Source organism: Manis javanica, chromosome 4, assembly GCF_040802235.1.
Source record: "Manis javanica isolate MJ-LG chromosome 4, MJ_LKY, whole genome shotgun sequence".
Classification (NCBI taxonomy): Eukaryota; Metazoa; Chordata; class Mammalia; order Pholidota; family Manidae; genus Manis; species Manis javanica.
In genome coordinates, this window is record NC_133159.1 from 21,038,093 (window position 1) to 21,059,547 (window position 21,455).

The following is a 21,455-nucleotide window of genomic DNA, read 5'->3' on the forward strand; positions in this document are numbered from 1 at the left end:
GCAACTGCAGGAAGAGGAGTGAAGAGGTTACCCCAGCCTTTCATTGTTGCTAGGTCCGGGCACTCCTCCAGCGAGCCTTTCCCGCCCAAAAGCCCCTTACACGATCCAGGGACAATGGGGCTGGAGGAGGCACCACAGCCAGTCTCACCCTGGTAACCACCTGACCGCCACCTCTGTGCTCACTGGGCACCCCTCCCCAAGGCCGGGTCTTCCTGAAGAGATTGCTCTGAGCAGTATGGGAATGGGCTGAGCCCACTGTTATCTCCCTAATGGGTCTGTGGCTACAATGTGCCAGGAAGTAAATAGAAAGGCTTTAATCTATCTGGGAAAGTAAGATGTTGTGGCCAAAACCCAAATTCCTTAACATGACTTCGGTGTCCCTGATCTCACCTCATCCCACTTCTATGCTCCAGGCACGACAAAGGACATACAATTCCATGAGTGGCTATGCTCTTACCTCTGGGTCTTTGCAGTATTCCCTCTGACTGATCATCTTCTCTCAAGTCCTACCCCACCTGTGCCAGACACTCTTAGTCATTCCCAGCGATCTCCCTTTCTTCCTTCCTCACCAGCAAAACTAGCCTGCAAACAGTGGATGACCAGCCCCCGTGAACAAGTCCTCTATATCCTGCCCATTCTTCTTGCTCTTTTCCCAGACAGATTTACAGTTAGCCGTGGCCGTGGGACCCAATTTCTGGCCAGTGACATCTTCTGGGGAATGGACGACTACCCTCTGCCACAACCTTCCTAAGACCAGGCAACTTCATGAGGACAAGCCCTCCTATGGACAGAGGAGAAGTATAGTACGAGACTGGCTCCTTGCTAGTATTGTTGAGCCATGAACAATACCTGAAATTGTTGGCTACCAGACTCCTACATGAGCAAAATACTCCATTTGTTTATGCTAGTTATTCCTTAAAATTGAAAACATTCCTGATATATCAGCCTGTGGGTTATAACTTTAGAAAGGTCACTCCCTCCGGGAAACATTCCCTGGCTGTTAAGAATAGTATTAAGGGCCCTCCTTGGAGCAGGGGATGCATTGTGCCTTTTATGATCTTTGTACCCGTTCACTCATCCATGTGCCCCAAGAGGCTGTGAGGCAGGCAGGGGCCCCATGGTGCCCACCACTTTATCCTAAACCCATGTATTTTGTGACCACGTGAATATGCCCACTGACTGCTGCCACGACCTCCCTGAGGGCAAAGACTGGGGCTGGCTCGCATGAGCTTGCAAAGACAGTTGAACTATGACAACCACATAACCTCTAAGGAAGAGGGTGGGAGGAGGTATATACACACGTGTACTGGAGTGAGGTGATGTCACTCTGCCTGGCTAGGATAGACAGCTGCCACCCCCTGTGAGGACAGCCTGCAGTTACTTCACATGTATCGCTCTGCAGGGTGCAAAGCATTTCCTTCTCTCTGCCTTGATCCAGTTTAGCTACAGCCTCCCACTCCCCCACCCGATTCCCTCACCCCAGGGCTCTAATTCATCTATAGTTTGGACTTGCTCAGCCACACTTGGAAGGACAAGGGCAAATCAAAGTTGCAGTTATCTCTTGTGACTCAGTGATTAGTGTACCTCTTTACTCATCTACAAAACACTGCAGAAGCCTAGGTTCAAGTCACCCCGTTTCTCGTATCTTCACATATTAGGTCTCAAGCTTTCTACTTCTCACCTTATGTTCCCAAGGGCTGATCCTGTTCTCTGATAGCCAACATTGGAGTACATGCTCTAAACTGGGTGCTTTCATACATTATTTCATTTAATTCTCAAACAGTAATCAGCACCACCATTTTAACATAATAGTATGCTGGCAACAGCCACTGAGGACCATGGTAGTGGCCTACTATACACCATGGCTAATCCTCCGTAAAAGCTGCCTTGGTAAGCTACATTCCTATTTGTAGATGAAGAAACTAAGGTTCAGCCAAGAAGTGGCAACGAGTCGGGTCTCTCCAACTCCAAAGCATTTCAGGGTTGAGCCACGCCAGACAAGGGACCCACCTTCAGAATAATATCTGAGGAAAAGTACATCAATGGTCAGGGTATAAAAATTTATTACACATACAGAACATGACTACTAAGGAATGCAGACAGGCTGGGACCCAGTGGTACTGGAGGGAAGATGGCTAGCTCTTTGGAGAATCAATATGTTTGGGTGGCTTGGAGCCTCACGCCACACGGGCAGGTCAGTCAGACAGAAGAGCACATGCGACACAACGCGGGACATCAGGGAATCGGGTAACTGCTCTGCACGCCCACTGCCTTCCCTGTCTGATCTGGGGGTTTAAAGCCACACCCGGAAGCAAGCAACTGAAGCAAAGGGGCTTCCTAAGGTGGCCCAGGCTATCTTTAAAGTCATGGTCAACACCATTTTAAGCAATATGTTTAATTGGATGATTTCCACAAACTATACATGGAGGTTGCTAACCATCACAATTCAGTGAAGTACAAAACATTAAGTTACAGGCTGTGGGAAGAGAAGGCAGCACCAATGGTGGCACCTTCCAATCCTGGTTGGTCTGGGGTGAGGACAGGGAGGGCTTCTCTTTAAACCAATCCCCTCATTTCAATGTACAAAAGAATTACTCTGATCGATATTAAATTGTATTGAAAACAAAATGGACTAAAAAGCAAATACTACTCTATGTTTGGGTGGAAATGGGAGGGAAGAATGAGTCCTTCAAAGCAGGAGGGGAGACAGGTGGGGGAAGGCTCTGTCGCTGTGACCCCAGGTGGTCACTCACGCTGCTCCATTTTTACTTTTGGTGGTCTCAGGAAGGTCCGATTTTTCTTCTCTTTCTTCCCCTTTGTATTTGCTTGGAAGTTTCGCCAGCTGTCCACACGACCATCTCGACTTTCCTGAGCACATAAGTGATTTGAGGTGAGAAAACTAGTTAATAAGAGCAAGAGCCTGAACCTGCTCTGCATTCCTCCTGTAGCATAGCATAACCCAGCCCAGCCCAGTCCTCTGGAATACTCAAGAGGAGAACAAAGCAGAGCTTTTCTCTCACTTCAATGGGCCCAAGAAACTGTCCCACCACCCCTAGAAGACAGGATAAGCCGCAAGTAGGAAAAGGAGGACAAAATGAGTAATATTCATCACAAGAAGGCCACAATTTGTTGGGGACTGCTGGGCTAGACAGTCAGCATATGGTATTTCTAATCTTCACCAAAGGCTGACTGCAGTGCGTAGTGCCACCAGTAATTCATAAATGACACCACCAAGGCTCAAAGAAGTTAAATCATTTTCTCAAAGCTACACGGCTACCCAGCAGTACCGCCTCTTTCCACCGCACTCTCCTTCTGCCCCTGGAAAACTTGGATGGAGGCTTACAGCCAAAACAATGCCTAGACAGTGTGCAGAGGGCCACTAGGATCTCTTCCTCCTTATCAAAGGGCCTGCTCATCTTCTCTCTTTGCATACATGCAGTGGGACAGAAACAAATTCAACTCTGGTTAGCCAGTTCCTACCCTGGGCCTTAACTATTATAGAAGAAAGGACCTAATGTTCCTCGATTCAAGAAACTGGCTAAACACCTGAAGTATGTAGCCAGGATATTAAAGAGGAGTCAAGTTCAAAAGCCAGACACCAAGATCACAAGAACCTCAGTTTCCACTAACACACCACTAAGTTGGGCACTATTCCAGGTTTACCCTCTAAATTAAATATGCAAACCATTTTTCTCAAGCGCACTTGGCAGCTGTGCCTACCAAGATCTCTAAAAAACCATTCAGGGTTTAGAGCATGTGGTGGCTGAGGCATGACTTATTCTCCAAAGCTCCCACTCTTCCCCACATATCTCTTTTCCCTGGCTGTCTGCCCCAGTTAGTCCTGGGAATGCCCCAGGAACCAAGTTTCTATGCTGGGAAGTTTTCTTATGCTGGAATAAGAATCTCTGGCTATCCTGGAAATTTACCTCAAAGTTTTTCTGCCACTCCCTTTCTCGTTTGGCCTTTTCTTGAGCTTCAATCTCTTCTTCCCTTTGTCGCTTCCTAGGAGAAAAACCATAGTATTTATATGATCCCTAGAGGCTGTGTTAACCATACAATTGAAGGCATCTCTCCACAGAAGCAAATAAAGTAAACCAATTCCCTTGGGTTCCACAAAGATGACTGTCTGGAAAGGGCTCAAAGCACTTTCAAGATGTCTCACTCAAAAACATGCAGATGAGACCAGGGGCAGGGCTATGGGGTAAGATATACCTATTCTGGGTATACAGACAGATGAGGTCATCCGAGTCTAGCCAACACTAATGGGAGGTTCTGGACAGAGTCCATGACAGAGCTACCTGGGAACCCAGGCCACCTTACTTCAGCAGAATGGCCATTACAATGGCAGAGGTCCTGACTCAGCAAGGTCTCTGGACAAACCCATCCCAAAACAAGGACATTTCACACCACCTCAACTAACAAAACGTAGTCTTTGCTGAACACCCATAAACAATACAACCTCAGGATTTCTGAGGAGCAAGGGAAACCACACTTTAGGACAATAAACATCTTGTAAGAGATTACACTGTACAATACTACATACTCATCAAAGCTGCAGCCACTAGTCACAAAAAAGGCTCTAGCCTCAATAACTGCCTGTTTCACTCCAAGAAATGAGGAAGAAAACACGCAGCACTCTTGATTATAAACTCCTTATACAGTATTTCCCAAAAGTCAGAGAGAATTTCTTACCCTAGTGATTAAGACATTTGGCTGTTTCAGGTAACTATTTTAGACAGTCTCTTAAATGAGGTACTATATGATCCCTTTATTAGGAAAATCCCAAAGCCCAATCTTGGTTAACCTAGGTATTCAAATATAGTTTAAATGAACACATGATACATACCTTTCATGCATCTCTTTGGCTTCTCTCTCTTTCCTTTTAATTTCCAGCTCAGCAAAGAGTTTCATGGTCTGTTTGTATACTGCTTGTTTGAACTACAAGAAAATTAAGAACAAAAAATAAAAGTAAGTATTTTACCAGCAACTTGAATTAAGTACTTTTAGGTAGAGACAAAGACAAAAGCAAATTAGAACCAGCAAGGGAAAAAATTCTTCAGAGGAAACTACTTGATGATGCTGACTCTCTCCTGGGAGACAAACACAACCACCTATGAGACCTTCCCACTTTCACCATGCCGATGATACACAGGAACCTTGTTCTGGTAAAGAGCACCAATTAAAAAAAAAAAAATCTACTCACTTATCACAACCAGTTGGGATGTTGGAGGGTCCCTTCCTCCAGATAACTTTGAAAAATTACTTTCATTCTTTTTTTTCATAAATACTTTATGATTATTCTGTGCTAGGCACCAAGCTAGCTACTAGAAATATGAAGTTGTGATCAAGCAGACTAGTCTCAGGAATCTACACACTGTGGCAGAGCTACTAGTTGTACCCCCTCCTTGCCCCATTATCTGCTCTTCCTCCATCCAAAACAGCTTATCCTAAGGCCCATGGCCACCTAAGGTAAAAGCCTATATCTGCCAGGCCTCCTTAGTGAGGGGTAGCCATGTAACTCAAGTATCAACCAATGGGATATAAGGAAAAGAGATGTAGCAACTTCCTGGAATGGTCTTAGAGGGGCACCCTTATCCCTTCTTGCCCCCTTCCTCTATTCTGCTGTTTGTCAGATGGGTGAGGTGATGACACATCCTGGACTGTAACAATGAGGGCAACATCCTTGTTGGCAGAGCCACAGGAATAGGGAGACTGAGTCCGTGGATGACAGACGGTCCAGGGCTGCCACACTAGAGGCCACCTTCCCAAAGACCACTATACAGGGGAGAACACAAGTTGCTGTCTTTTCAAACCTCCATTATTTTGAGTCTCAGCTGTATGCAGCTGAAGTTATAATCTAATATAGACAGAAATATAGATAATACATTAGATGGAAAACAGAACTCTATTTTAAAACTTTTTTCTCTAAATATAAAGATACTTTAAATATACAAAGAAATATAGAAAATAATCCATCATGCAGATTTCACTGGACCTAGATCCTAAAATCGCAGAGACTGGAGCAAAGAGTAATATATGGTGAAAAAGGCAAGAAAAGGAGTCCCAAAATTTCTGTCACTTCTTTTTAATACTGCTACCTCCAGGAACTGCTCAATGAGAGCAATGCTGACAAACTCCAGTCCTTAATAAGGACAAATACCAAAGGAGTGAAGGAGACTGTAAGGACTATTTCAGTCTCTTTAAGAGCTTTAAACTCTCCCAGATGGACAATTACTGGTGATTTTTAATTTTTTATATTTTTCTGCTTTCTCCAAACTTTTTATCATTAGTGTGTGTTCCTTTATAATCAGGAAAAAAAAAGACAACTACATAAAGTTAAGATTCTTAACAACTTAGGAGGACCAAGAAGTATTTAAGATGGTCTTAAGAAAAGACAGAAGAGGGTAATTAAAGGGAAGGGGAAATAAGACTAAAACTAAATCACTAGAACAAATAAACCGAAAACAGGTGGCTAGTGGAAAAGATAACCAGCCTAATGGTTCTCAAGCAGCATGACCACACAGAAGATGGGACCAGTTTCCATTAGCAAAATCACTGAGGCAAGAAGCTGCAAGGAAATTTCCCTAGCAAAACAGCCTCTCCTCTATAAATCTTTAAAAACAAGGTTAAGTATGTGGGTAAGTTATTTATTGACCTAAACTGAGGCAAGATTAAGATGACTTCAAATTTTTCAGGTTAGTGAGGCAATCAGACACAATCTCTTTCTTAATTAATCTCCACTAAGGAACCCACTAGCTTAACCAGTGCTCTCCATTTCCCTGTAAGTTACTGCCTGGAGCACAAGGAGCCCTCACGGCTAATACACAGCTGTCCACCAAGAGTCATTTGTAACTGCTCTCAGAGCTGTCTGACAGTTGCAATTACTATGATACCTATGTGATTTAGTATCACAGAAGCTGATGAATGTGGTTTCAAAAACAAATGCTTCTTTCTTTTAAAACTAAGTGGAATGCTTTAGAAAGGGTCAATAACACAAGTCCCTAAAAATAATTGCTATTGAGACATCTAGAAAAAACTGGGAAAAAAAATTAAAAATATCTCGTAGTCTGCTCTTGGTTTGCTTCATAAGCACCTACATGTTCAATGTACTACAAAAGAAGAGTAGAAACTAGGCATAATGCTTTGGTGTGTGTGTTTTATAAAAAAAAATCACCTGTGAACTCCAGGCAGCAGATGCACACTCAAAGAAAAGGCCATAGCCCTGAGTCCAAAGAAGAGCAAATTTTTTTAAAAGGTGAATGAATGTACATTGAAATATTCTGAGGTTAAAATAAAATGTTATTATGTGTGCGTCACTCTTTAGGCTTCCCTCTCTTTAACCCACCCATCAGTGAACCCAGTCAAGTGAGGTAAGGTGGCTTTTCTCATATTTAACTCACCATCTCAGGATCATCCTCCTCCACATTTGTAGGTTTTCCTTCTTTCTTTAATTGCTTTTTTCGCTCTTTCACCTAAAAACAATTTTTTTCATCAAAAAATGAGCACTCATACTTTGAAAATACTCATTAAGTTGCACAGATATGAGATGTGAACTTTTCCCTAGGTATAGATAGGTGTAACAAAAAATTTGCATTGAAAAAAGATGAGCCTCTCCCTTCCGCTCCAAAACAGCAATGCAATCAAGGAGAACCAGGAACCAGGGGTCCTTTCTCTAATCTCATCTAAAACTCACTCTACGTGGAAGGATGCAAGGGGACCAACCAGCAGGGGAGTTGTCCCCAACTCATTAGATCCTAGGCCAGATCCAGAGAGCCTTTGGTATGTCGAACAGATTACCCATTTATGTTTCATGGCTTGTAGTTATGTGTTTATAGCAAAGAAAATACACTTGTCAACTTTTAAAAGGAGCTACAGAATTTGTGGCATTAAGTATATTGTTTTCTGGCTTTTCTACAACTGCATGCTTGATCATTTTCACTGTGAAGCCCTCTTAAACCAATAGTTTTCACATCACATTAACTAATGTTTTTATCACCGTGGCCACCACTGTGATCCAAAAAAATTAAACATACCCATCACACAAGAATGACATTGCCCCACTGAAGAATCAACCACTCAATTCTTACTCCAGCAAAAAGCTAAGTGCCTTCCAAGCTCAGAAAGACCCTACTGCCACCTTGTGGTCACAAAGCCTGTGGAGGGCTCCACTGCAGAACACAGAGGGAGGGCAACTCCACAGGGATTTAAAGAGAAACCATCATGCTTTTCGGACTTCTTTCAAAATTTGGCCACAGGGGCCATTTCCAAACACATGACCAGCAGGACAGAGTTACAGCCATCCATCTCCTCTTTTTACTGACCTTCTTCATCTATATTGGACTCGTTATTGATTATACGGTTCTATTTCTGATCCCAAAGTTCTTCAAAGAACAAGTCACATCCACATTCACTCCCAATTGAAATAGCTCTTAGAAATAGCCTTGAGATTCTTGCCCCAGCAAGTAAAAAATTAGAACAAAGACCTTCCTTACCTCAAGCAAGTCATCTTAACATTTCCCACCATTCAGGAGATTTAGGTAAAACAAAAATATAAAGCCAACTATAACTGAATTTACTTCAAGTGAGTCCTTCCTCACTCACTTTAAGTTATTAATACAGACATGTACCTCCTCCTATTTTTAAAAAAATTTACTCATATCCCCTTGCCAGCCTTTCTCAAGCCCATGTTCCAACCCCTTCATAGAAACAAGAATAAAAATCAAGGGTCAAGCATCACTAGGCTGTTCCACTTTCAGAATGAGGTAATGTGACATGTGATGAGATGGCAAGAAAAGCCCTCCCTCCACGACACAGGACTGGTAAGGAAAGAGTTAGGAGCTGTATCTTAGCCACTCCTCACCCTGAGCTCTAGGGACGAACTCCAGTTTTAGGCAAACACTATTCATGACTGGCACAGCAAAGTGGCGGAGACCATGTAAGTGGTCACAAGTCACACCAGCAGGCATTGCTCTGTTAATATTTGCCCTCCTACAAGGAGCCCGAGGCTTGCTATTACTTCCTGTAAACACAGCGGCACTATAAATACTTACAGTGTGTTCCACGTATTCTTTTCCTGCCTGAATTACATCCAGGGCCCTCTTCTTTTGTTCCTGATCCAGTAGCAACTTGTAAGCTTTGTCCACAGCTAATGCAAAACATTGAAATTAACTGTTTCTGCAAACACCCTCTGAAAGTCTGAACTATACTCAGGCAGTGTAAACGGCTTTGTGTCATCTAAAAGCATTCCCTACTTTGTTACATTATTTACTGTTGTTAAACTAATTACAAAACATTCAACTACAGCAATGACTTTCCTTGAGAGCCTTGGAAAAAAATTAAATGTACACTCAAGACTAAATACACCACATCTAGGTTTAATTCAGTGGTAAAATACTTCCAATTATTTTTCATGTTCAAAGAAAAAAAAAATGATCCTATACAATAATTTTGTTGGCACATAAAAGTTTTTAACAAAGCAAAGTTAAGGTCTATTTCTTAAACTGCCAACATTCTACTTTGCAGTGACAACTCTTCACTGAAAACCACAGCTTCTTCATGACCAGAAGACAAAACTACAACATTCTTTCCTTGATCGAGGACGAGGAACAGTTTGTCCCTAGCATTGATTGATTATATAGTACTCAGAAGCAGGTAAATTTACAAATACCTTCAAAAGCCTTTTGTGCCCTGTCAGCATCGTCTTGATTTTTGTCAGGATGCACCAATATGGATAACTACAATAAGAGAAGAGTTAGGTTTGTAGAAAAAGGAACATTTAGGTAATCTTTGCCTGCACTGTGCCTCTTTTACCACCAAAAGCTCTAGGGTACTCTCACAAAAAAGACTGTCAGCCGGAAAACATTTTTTAAAAATTAGTAAGTATCATAAAATCCCCCAAAATACTGGTCCTTAACAAAATTCAAGCACCAAAGGTAAATGCATAGCTGGGAAATACTTAGGGTTTTAATCTCAAAGTTGAGAACAAATGTAAGCCTACCATTATGAGGATGTTACAGTTTGGAGGAGCAGAACTAATAAGAAGTACCAAGCCCCACGTACATTCCTTACAACTGAGCATTATGGGGGATGGAACAAGTATAAGACATCATCTCCCTAAAAGAACTTTTAAATTAAAGCAGTGGTTCTCAGTTCTGGCTGTGCTCTGACTCTTTAGAGCTTTTTAGAAAACCCTCAGACCCTCTGAACCAGCCTCTGGCATCTGCACTTTTTAAACCTCTACTAAACCAGGTATCAGATAATATTAAGTGCTAATTTCGCTAGGTGTGACAAGTAGTTATGCAAGAAAATGTCCTGTTGCTGTTTTATTGTGGAGGACATATGCTGACATTTGGGGAGAAGTATCATGGTATCTGTAATTTACAACAATCTAGCCAAAAAATACATACTTAATAAAGCAAACAGTTGCATATATGGTAAGTATATGGGTGCTCATTGCTCTATTCTTTCTAAAATATAATTAAAATATTTTTACACTAAAAATCCCTACAGGTAATTTCTTTCAGACAGCCAGGATTAAAAATTACTGATATACTGTCACTGACACAGAAACCAACTAGAACAGACAGACTGTTGAGGGATGACTGCAAGTGGGAATCTAACACTAAATACAGCATTACTAGAGCCAGAATCCTGGGTACTAATTCCAACTTCAATCCCCTAATTGCTAGCTGTGAGAGCCTGAGCAATTAACTTACCCTGTATCTGCTCAGTTTCCTCCTCTGTAACTGGGACAATACTAGGTACCTACATTGCACTGGTTTGTGGTAAGCATGAAATGAGATTATGGCAAGTAAAGAATTTAGCATACTAACACACACTGACAACAGTTAACAAATAAAGAGGACATAGTGTATGCCAAGACCTATTCTTAGTGTTGTATGTGTCATTTAAATCCTCATAACAAGGGTAGGCACCATTACAATGTGAATCCTACAGATGTGGTAACAGGTACAGAAAGGTTGAAAGTAACTCGTACAAGCCCAAACTGCTTCTAAGAGGTACAAGCCAAGATTGAAACTCAAGTCACACAGCTCCAGGGCCCACACTCTTCATCATATGAATGACTAAATAAGAACTCTTGAGCTCTTTGTGTAGCTACATAAAAAGTCATTTTGACTATGCATTTGAATGCTTTTTTATTAAACTGGGAAAGACTGCTAATGCATTACATTAGGAAACTTAAAATTTTGGAAAATGGAAAAAAACGCTCAAGTCCCAAGTAGAACTCAGGAAGAAAAAAAGCTATTAAATTATATAATGGAAAATGACTAAGTAGACAAAGATAAAAACCATCTTGGCTTAACAGTAGATCAGAAGATGTTATGAGTCAGCACTGTGGGGGCAATGGCTTTACTGAAGAAGCAAGCATAACAGTGGATATTAACAAGCTATGCAGGAGCTGAGAATTATCTCAGCATTGGTCAGGCCCTATTAAAATAGGAAGTACATGAGAGATATAAAGAAAAAAAGTTAAAAAAAGAAAAACATGAAATACATAGGAAGTTCAATTTGCACAGACAGATTACATACAGGGAGTGTGATTATTCGACTCAGTGAAGGAAAAGTGGGGATTTTCAGCTGTCAAAATTGGAAGGGTTTCTTAAAAAGCCACTCTAAGACTTTGTAGCTAATTATTAAATATACAAATGGGCACAAAAGCCCACTTTATATTATATCAGGTATCTCTTGGGCATTAATTTATGTTTGCAAAAGATAAAATCATTGAGGAATTAGGTCTCAAAAATAAAAAACTTATGCATCATTTAATATGTTCTCTCCTGGAAGTCAGGGGCTTTAGTAAGTATGGCTCCATGTAGGCTCTACTATTTTACCGTGTACTTCTTCCTCTTAATTAAGGGGCAGGAGAGAGCCTATTCTGATATAAAATTCATTCTATTCAGAGGTAAAATTCTTTCTATTTTTCTTCTCCCTTACCTGATTGTATGCCTAACATTTAAGGATAGGTATGCTGCCATCATACCTTCAAAAGTCTGCTGAATGCAGTGGGGATTTAGCCCCACTGCCTACAATAACTGTACTGCTGTAGGTAAGCTGGTTTGAACGTCAGAGCTAAGCTATGGTCATTCAAATATTTAAGATTTTATGTCACTATGAGTGTTTTAAAGAGTTACATAAACCCAAGTTTAAAAAAGAAAAAAAAGTTAAATTTTGGCTTAAAACCTGAAATAGCCAAGTCCTAAGAGAATCAAGTGCTTACTACATTTCAAAAGGTTCGAACTCCATCTGTTACAGGAAAATAGTACGGTACCTGCCGAAACCTCTTTTTTATTTCTTCATCTGTCACTTCAGGATCGATCTGAAGAACCTGGAATAATCAAAATCAAAACTGTGAAAGAGATAAAAGAATTTATAAATTTAACAGGTGCCCAACAATTACATATATTACAATCAGCATCTAGGAAAGTACTTGGCACACAATTCTAAAAATGCTCAAGAAATATAAATGAGCAAATCAGTACCAGAATAAGAGCTATGCCATTTTAGGGTTCTCAATTAAAACAGTGGTTGCTTTCACTCCGTCAGAAAAACAGTAATTGACCTTAAAATCCATGGATATGTTTCCAGACAATAAGTAAATGTTGCATTTCTCCTTCATTCAGTAAGTAACCCCCACATACCCTACTTATCTTTGCAAATGTGGAGAAAGTGTAACAACTCAACAGAGAAGAAATTAGGCTGGCTACCTGATTTTCACCTCAAATCGGAAGTGCCCACTGGCCCCACACTGTAACTGTAATTTACACAGCCCAATGGTTTTCAGCCCAGACTAAATATCAGAATCACCTGTGGAAACCAGAGAGCAATGCTTGGGGCCCACTCTACTGAACTCTGATTCCAACTCAGTAGAACTGGGGTACAGCCAAATGGCAGGAACATCTATACTTTTTAAGCAACACTGTTTGAAAAACTAAACTTAGCCATTCTTCTCCAAGCCTGGGTATCCTGGTGTTGACAGTCTTCATCAAGGCTCTGACCCCATCACCTCAAATTCATACACCCATTCACACATTTCTTTGGTAGCTGCTACCTGTTGAACACACTGAAATGTACTGGAAATGCAAAGACAGGTAAACAGGGAAAACATGTTTTTTTAAGTTACCATTTAATCAGTACTTTTTTAGAAAGGGAATGTTTTAAGATATACAATGGAAGCAGATGATTTGATAGTGCAGTCCACGGATTAAACACAGCACCTACTGGTATTCAAGACCAGAGGAAGGAGTCGAACGGGCAAGGGATGAAAAGGATTTGTTAGGAATTCAGAAGATCAAGCCCCACTTCAGTGCAAGTGAATCCAAATTAACATTTAACAAGATCCCCAAGTGATTGGAATCACACAAAAATTTTTAAAAACACTGGTAAGGAATGATGACAGAAATTAGGGAAAAATGTACATTCAGTAGAAGAACTGAGGGTCAGTTATTAAAGGGGCAAAGAGAAAAAAAATCAAAATAAATCTTAAAATGAATCATACATACCAGAGAAATTAAAACTGAAAAGTAATCTGCCAAGTTTAGTTAGATGCTTACAGGGCCTTAGAAAAATCTGGCAACAAGTAACAGCAAGATTTATAGCAAGATTTCAAAATATTCAAACAGCTCACCTACAGTACAGCAATAGAGTTTTTGGTAGGCAATAAAGAGGAATGACCAATGCATTCAACAGAGTTTTGAAGCTTATGACAAGAGTATACCCATTCTCAAGTGCTGGGCATATGATCGGGGGTGAGACAAAAGGAAGAAAACTTCAAAACAAAGACTATTCAAGAGTCAATGCGCCCCTCATACCTTCCCAGAGAGAAAGAAACTGGGGAAAAGTCACTCAAGTGGAGGAATGCAGCCATCTAAGACTTACAGATAAAGGGAGGGAACTGTACATCTACAAAACTTCAGGAGCATCTTACCTTACCTTAGTCTGGGAAAAAGAATGTACTGGACCAAACCAAAGTCCAACGAATCCCAGAAAGTGTCCAAAAGAAATGAGAAAGGATGGAAAAACCTCCTGTCACCTCTCTCCCTCCCCCTCACTCCCCTGACCCTGTCTCCTCTCCCATTGTCTCTCTCTCTCTCTCTCTCTCTTTCTCTCTCTCTCTCTCTCTCTCTCTCTCTCTCTCTCTCATTCACACACACACACACACACACACACAGCCTACAGTAAAGCTATAGGCTAAAACTAGTCATAGGCCATATGTAATTCATAAACCTTGACTGGTTACCAAGTTAAAACAATAAAGTAGCAATAACTGAGTTTTTTTTTTTTTTGGACAATTGGGACCATTTGAGTGTGGACTCTGTCTAAGCTGGATGATGTTACTGAATGTTCTCCCTAGGCGTGGTAATGGTGGCGTGCTTACGTGGAACTGTGTTCTTCTTTTGAGGAGATGCACACTGAAGTATGTAGGCATGAAGCATCACAATGTCTGCAGGTTACTTTCGGTTGCTCTGACAAAAATGAAGATTATATGTACGTACATACATACACACACACACACATCCCCCAAAAGTTGTTTTTCCAAGAATTCCATCACATGCGCACTAATCACTGTCAACAATTATTCACCGAGTACCTTCAAAGCTAATCCAACTCCTTTTCTTTCTTTGAGAGTTGGAGGTGCCATGTGTGGTCATGAAACACAATTAAGACAAAGGGCCTATCCCCATGGCCCAGAGCAATCTGAAGTCAGTTTTAGACATTTAATACAAACTTTTGGAGCATCTGGGATTGCTACATACTGTGCTCACTACTGCTTTTATGGAATTTAAGGTTGAGCAAGGAAGAACAGACGAGACATTCTTACAAAAATATTAAGTGCCATATTACTAATATGGCTCTAAGGAAACACATAGGTCTGTTCAGATTCTTGGAAAGTTTTTTTTCTGAACTCCTATCTCAGGCATTGGGGATACTGCAATGAAGAATTAATCAGTCATCACATAGAAACAAAAATGCTGGACTTTATATAAGTTCCTGAACTCAAACTGGAAGAGAAACTGAGGGTCAGTTATTAAGGGGGCAAAGAGAAAAAAAATCAAAATAAATCTTAAAATGAATCATGCATACCAGAGAAATTAAAACTGAAAAGTAATCTGCCAAGTTTAGTTAGATGCTTACAGGGCCTTAGAAAAATCTGGCAACAAGTAACAGCAAGATTTCAAAATATTCAAACAGCTCACCTACAGTACAGCAATAGAGTTTTTGGTAGGCAATAAAGCTGAATGACCAATGCATTCAACAGAGTTTTGAAGCTTATGACAAGAGTATACCCATTCTAAACTGCTTGAAAGAGAAATCCAGTCTTAGGTCAAACTTGAACTCTCTGACTTGTTAATAAAGTACAAGTTCCAGAGTCCTGTGAGATAAATCCTCTCTTCAACATACTGAACAAGATAAACAGAAAACAAAGTCTGTGGTGCTGTCTTCTGGGGCCTTAAATCAAAAGAAGAATCATGAAAAGGACAGCACTGAGCAGGGGCAGAGGTTCACCTAAGATTATGGGAGGAAGTAGGGGAGAGCCCTTAACCTAAGAATAATTATAGAATGAGTAAGAAAGATGCCTGCATAATTCTAATAGGGGCAACTTAGTATCAAAGAATTCAAGAAAAGTCTTCACAGTGTACTTGCAATCTTTCTGCACATATGAGATTTTTCTTTTTGTAAATAGTTGATACACATTATATTGGTTTCAAGCATACAACACAGATGTACTATTATTAAACAGTTACACACATTAGTAAATCATTACCCCAACTAGTGCAGTTACAATCTGAACCTGAGATTGTTTTAAAATGAATACACTCTTCAAAAAACAGAAACGATGGATGAAACTTAAAAATATTATGCTAAGTGAAATAAGCCAAACACAAAATCACAAATGCTGTATGATTCCACGTATATGAAGTACCCAGAATAGGCAAATTCATAGACAGAAAGTAGAATAGAGGTTACCAGAGGCTGGGGGTGGGAGGAATAGGGAGTTATTGTTTAATGCATTTGGAGTTTCTATTTGAAATGATGAAAAAGTTCTGGAAATGGTGATAGTGGTGATGGTTGCATAACACTGTGAATGTACTTAATGCCACTGAACTACACACCTAAAAATGGTTAAAGTGGTTAATTTTATGTTATATATATTTTAGCACAATAAAAAAAGTGGGGAGAAAAAGTTTTTTTACAAGTGTTCAGTGTTATGTTTATAAGAGGTAACAATATTCATTTCAAAATTACTTGTGTGAACAACTAGAAACTAAATACCCTACAATAAATTGTTTAAATTATAGAGACTTAAAAAATGTATAACATTTTTTTATGTAACAATGTAGCATTTAAAATAGCATGAAATGTGTGATCCTCCTTTTTGTAAATAAAACTTTTAAAACAGTTTAAGTTTAAACAATTAAGAATGATTATTTCTCTTAAGTGGGAATATGTATGACTGTTTATTCTTGCTTTCCCTGTATTTCAAACTTTTATATGAAATATGATTTACTTTTATAATCAGGAATAGTTTAAAGTTATAAAACCAAGGAAACCAAAAAGTATACTGCTTGTCTGTAATCTTGTAATCATTTTTTTGTTGTTGGATTTTTTTTTACTTCTTTTTTCTTGTGGGGAAACAAAAGCTTTAACAAGCAAACTAAATCAAAGGTCCTTAATTTATTAAAGCTAGCTATCCCTTCACATCTGAAATAAATCTGCGTATATTTGAGTTGCTAAAAGATGATGGAGAATATCTGACAGGGTAAAGACCATCTCATTTTCCCCAACATACTGCCTCTCAAACTCTGCTTGCAATTAAACCACCCAAGTTCAATTTTAACTATGATACAAATTAGGTATGTGTTCTGATGTAAGTCTTCCTGCAGCTATGAAGCTCCCCATCACCAGGACACAGAAACAGCAGACAGCTCACCTCAAATGGATTCAAATTAAAGTAGGAGGAACCAGGACGGGTCAATCTTTCAATTTGATTTTTGGACGTTAGAACTGAATCTCTCTTCTCGATTTGTTTCACCTAAAATATAGGGGATAAAAACTTCATTAGTAAAGCTCAATAATAAAGTCTCCGTTGTCATCTTAAGTTATGCACTGACATGTTCAGCAAACATTTATTTGTGTGTCTACATGTGCAAAATATTTTGCTAAACACTTCAAGGAATGATTACAATAGCTACCATTTGCTGAATTTTAATAATGTAAAAACTTCACATATTTATTCCTCTCAATCCTATACAGTAGATAATATCACTCCCATTTTGAATAAGGAAACTGAGATTTAGCAAGGAGGTTAACTGACTTTTTCCAATTACCCAACTTGTGAACTAGAATTTTAACCCAAACAGTTATTGACTCCAAAGGAGGCATCAAGAGGGTGCAAAAAAAAATAAGTCACAGTCACCACCTTCACCTTCCAAGAGCTTCCACTCTAATGATGGAATATGTACTTGCATGTGTTCATACTTAGTTTGCAACTTTTTATTTTCAGAAAGGAAAAACAAATTATACTGAAATATATACCAAAAGCAACATAAAAGAAGTAAATGGGGGAGGATCTAAAAGAGAAAAATCCCCGACCTGAAGACGATGCTAAGGAGAACAGGCACCAGGCAGTCCCAGAATGACATCCTTGGTGCCACTGTCAGAACTGGAATGCTATTGGGAATGAATCTTTGGTATGTTACATACCATCTTTATTCTTATGGCCAAAATGAGTTTGCAAACAATTTCAGTAATATAAAAAGCCATTCCTTCTCAATATCTTCCCTCTTCACTCTTTTTAAAAGAACATGCAACTCCCAGCACCTCCCTCATACTATCTTCTCTACCAGACCTATTTTCCTCATAACTCTTACCAGTATCTGACATAATATCATACATCTGTGTGTTTATTGTTTATCCTTCTCTACAGAATGCAAGCTCTATGAAGACAGGATTTTCTCTCTGTTGTTCACTACCACATCTCCATATACACTAGTACATGTCAGGGGTTCCATAAACATTGGTTGAATGATAGTAAGGTCTGTTCTGGGTACTTTTCTCATTCAATTCAAACCAACCAGGACTGCTTCTTTTTTTCCCTTTTTTTTTTTAACCTAAGAGATGGTTAAGTGAAATGAGTTTCACTAAAATTACTGAGTAGTCAGTAGAGATCAACAAATTTTAACACCAGCACATCAACACTTTCAAGTGAATTAGGCATTTAAAAAGGACAGACTATAAAGGATGTGCGAATTTCCATGTTTAAACTTAATACTTTGGAGAAACTACTAAGTAACAAACACTGATACAAATAACAGCTATAAAAGATGAATGTGACTTGGTGCTTAATTTGGGGTAGCTCACAGTCTGATAAAGAGCAATGCCATTCCTCAAATCCATACCAAATAAAAGAGGTCCACCTTCAGCTTTGTTTTAACTCTTAAAAAGATGCTTTTACTTTATTTTTTAAAATGCTTATACTCTTAACTCCTTCAACTCTCATAAAAACTCATTTTAATATTAACTCTCATCTTACAGACCAGAAACTTAGAATCTACAAAATCAATGACTTGAAAGAATTCAATCACAGTCAACTGCCTTGCAGGAATCCAATCCATAGTCCTTTGCCTCCAAATAGCTTGCTTTTCTTTCATTCTTTCATTCATTCACTCAACAACCTTTACTGAGCAACCACTACCCACCAGGCGCTGGATACGCAGCAAGTCAAACGAGGCTCAGACCAAACTTATTCCCATCTTAACAAGATATCAAGCTGTTATTGTTGTAAGACCCAGAACAAATTATTTCACCTCCCTAAACCTCAGGCTTTTCATCTGTAAAACGTAATGCCTACGTGGCATGATGCAGAAAGCCTGGCGTTCACGAATGGCAGAAATAACCACTAATACAACTCATTACAGAAGACTACGAGTAAAGAGCTATTCCGTTTAGAATAAAAATGGGGCCAAGACAGCTAAGTAGCCCTCAGGAAGGCTAGCCTCTGCCAGCCTCTGCCAACCCCCAACTAGGTGGACTTGGGGAACTATAAATACGCGACCAGGCACTTCGTTGGCCGCACTCGCCGTCTACTCGTAAACACCGGACCCTGACCCCTTTTCATCGCTCTACAGATCCCACACCAGCTATGCTGGAGGCGCACACACACCCCACAAGGCCCCCGCTGCCCCTCAGGCCAGACAGGAGTCATCTCCCAATGGTAGAGGCCAGGAGGACCGCTGCCCTCGTCCGCTGGGGAAGTGGGCCCGGGAGAGGTCTCCCCGGTGCCGCTATTCCTCACTCGATGTTCACCTCACTGTAGAAGGTCATAAATGCTTCCTCTGTGCTGCCTCCGCCGCCCGAAGCCCCGCTCTCTTCTGGAGCCGCCATTTCCCCGGCCCAGCCACCACGTGACCCTTCTGCGCAAGCGCCACCTCACGTGATTCCTAATGGCCCGCCTCCCTAGCACCACCCTCTTCTTTGAGACGCCCTCCCTTCTTAAAGTGTTCGCAGCCCAGCCGGACAAGTGCAAACCTAAATACATTTTTTATTAATTGAGCTAAGATGCATTTAACATACAATTAGCTATTTTCAAGTGAACAATTCAGGAGCTTTCAGTACGTTCACACGTTGTTCAACAGCCTGCTTTATCTAGTCCCAAAAAAGATACTTGACACATTACCCCATCTTTCCAACCCCTGGCAACAACTCATCTGTTCTATGGATTTGTCTGTTCTGGACATTTCACATAAATAGAACCATACATTATATGATCTTTCGTGTCTGCCTTCTTTCACTTGCATAATGTTTTAAGGTTCATCCAAGGTAGAGCATGTATCATTATTTCATTAATTTTTATGGCAGAATAATATTCCACTGTGTGTTCATACCACTGTGTTTATTCGTTCATCAGTCAATGGACAGTTGTGTTTCCATCTTTTGGCTATTATGAAATATTGCTGAGAACATGTACATACATATATTTTTTTTGGTACCAGTTTATAATTTGGGGGCAGAAGGGTATATACCTAGAAGTGAAATTGCTGAGTCATATGGTAATTGTATAATTAACTTTCTGGACAACTGCCAAGCTGTTTCCACTGTGGCTGCACCATTTGTATTTCTACCAGCAATATATTAAGTGTTACAGTTTCTCTATATCTTTACCAACACTTATTATTTTCCTTTTTTTTTAAGTTACAGCCATCCTAGCACCTACATGTATATTTTGTACAAACTCAGTAATACCTTCTACTGAATGCCCAGGCTAGGACATAATCAAGATACTAAAGAGCAGTAACTGAGAACCAGAATGAGAATCTGAAACTGAAATGGTACTTAGATATCATCTAGAAATACATCAAATTATCACTACATAGTGGGTTTATAAGTGATTGTTATTTTAACCTTTTACTTTTGTGTTTTTACAAGTTTTCCCCAACAAACATGAAAATGTGCCCCACAGGCATTCCTTCCTATTTAAGTTATACAAACCAGAGCTGGTATTTTTCCAACCAAAGGGTGATCAATAAAAAGCTCTACAACTTCACTGAAAACAAAGAAGGTATTTGTATAGTCATAAATAAGATAGATAATCTGGCCCAACATCTCACCTAAATAAAAAACTGGGCCCAGAGAGAGAAAATGTAGTAGACAAGGCTATTAACTACTATTGTCTTAGTTACATTTGTTAGATGGCTGAAGGAAGGTCCAAGCAAAGCCTTCCGAGACTCCCACTTAGGCTCTATTCACTTCCTTGCATTACATTGCCGAAGTCCAGTTATCAAGGACATTCAATAACATATTAATGCAATTTATAAATGTTACTCCAGTGCCTACTTGATCAAGGCCCTGATAACTTCAGAAGGTGGAACGTGCAAAGAGAGAGAAAGAGCACAAAACAGGGAGCTATGACAGAATGACTATGGAGGTCAGGGAAGATTTCTTTGAGGTGACATTTAACCTGAGACTTGAGAGTGAAATGTCAATGCAACAAAAGAACACTGACATCTCTCAAGAGGCAGAGACATATACATAGACATAAAATGTCCCACAACCCTAAATAGGGGCATCTTGGATATAGCCCTCCCCCACCCCCAACCCCTATATTACCCATCTTATTGGTGTTTAGTAGTCCAGGAAAGGGAAGGCTTCCTGTGTTTAATAATAACAACTTTAGGATTGGAATCGTGGGGTCAAAGTAGACGCCACACCTCATCCCGAGGGGGTCCAAGAGCCGAAATTTTGGCGGAAAACCCCCTCCTTCCTCCGCCATTATTATTCTCCAGTCCTTTGACCCCTGAGCCCTTGTTCGGGGTTGGCTAAAACTAGGCCCGCCTATCGCTCAGGATTTGCTGTGAACTACAAGAACCCCGCCTCCTCTATCTTATGATTCGCTATTTCCAGGTTCATCCCGCCTCTCCATCGAAAAGATTGGCTGC

General features: G+C 40.1%; 1 protein-coding gene across 1 annotated transcript; it reads right to left on the bottom strand.

Annotated features, from left to right (window-relative positions):
* Positions 1–2,046: 2,046 nt before the first annotated feature.
* On the bottom strand, positions 2,047–19,442 carry DNAJC8 (DnaJ heat shock protein family (Hsp40) member C8). The gene is made up of 9 exons (XM_073233479.1): positions 19,327–19,442; positions 16,952–17,053; positions 12,290–12,346; positions 9,668–9,734; positions 9,051–9,145; positions 7,401–7,472; positions 4,847–4,938; positions 3,927–4,002; positions 2,047–2,868 (listed from the first exon to the last, which is right to left on the bottom strand). The coding sequence occupies exons 1-9, from the start codon at positions 19,402–19,404 to the stop codon at positions 2,746–2,748; spliced, it is 762 nt and encodes a 253-aa protein (XP_073089580.1). The 5' UTR covers positions 19,405–19,442; the 3' UTR covers positions 2,047–2,745.
* Positions 19,443–21,455: the final 2,013 nt, after the last annotated feature.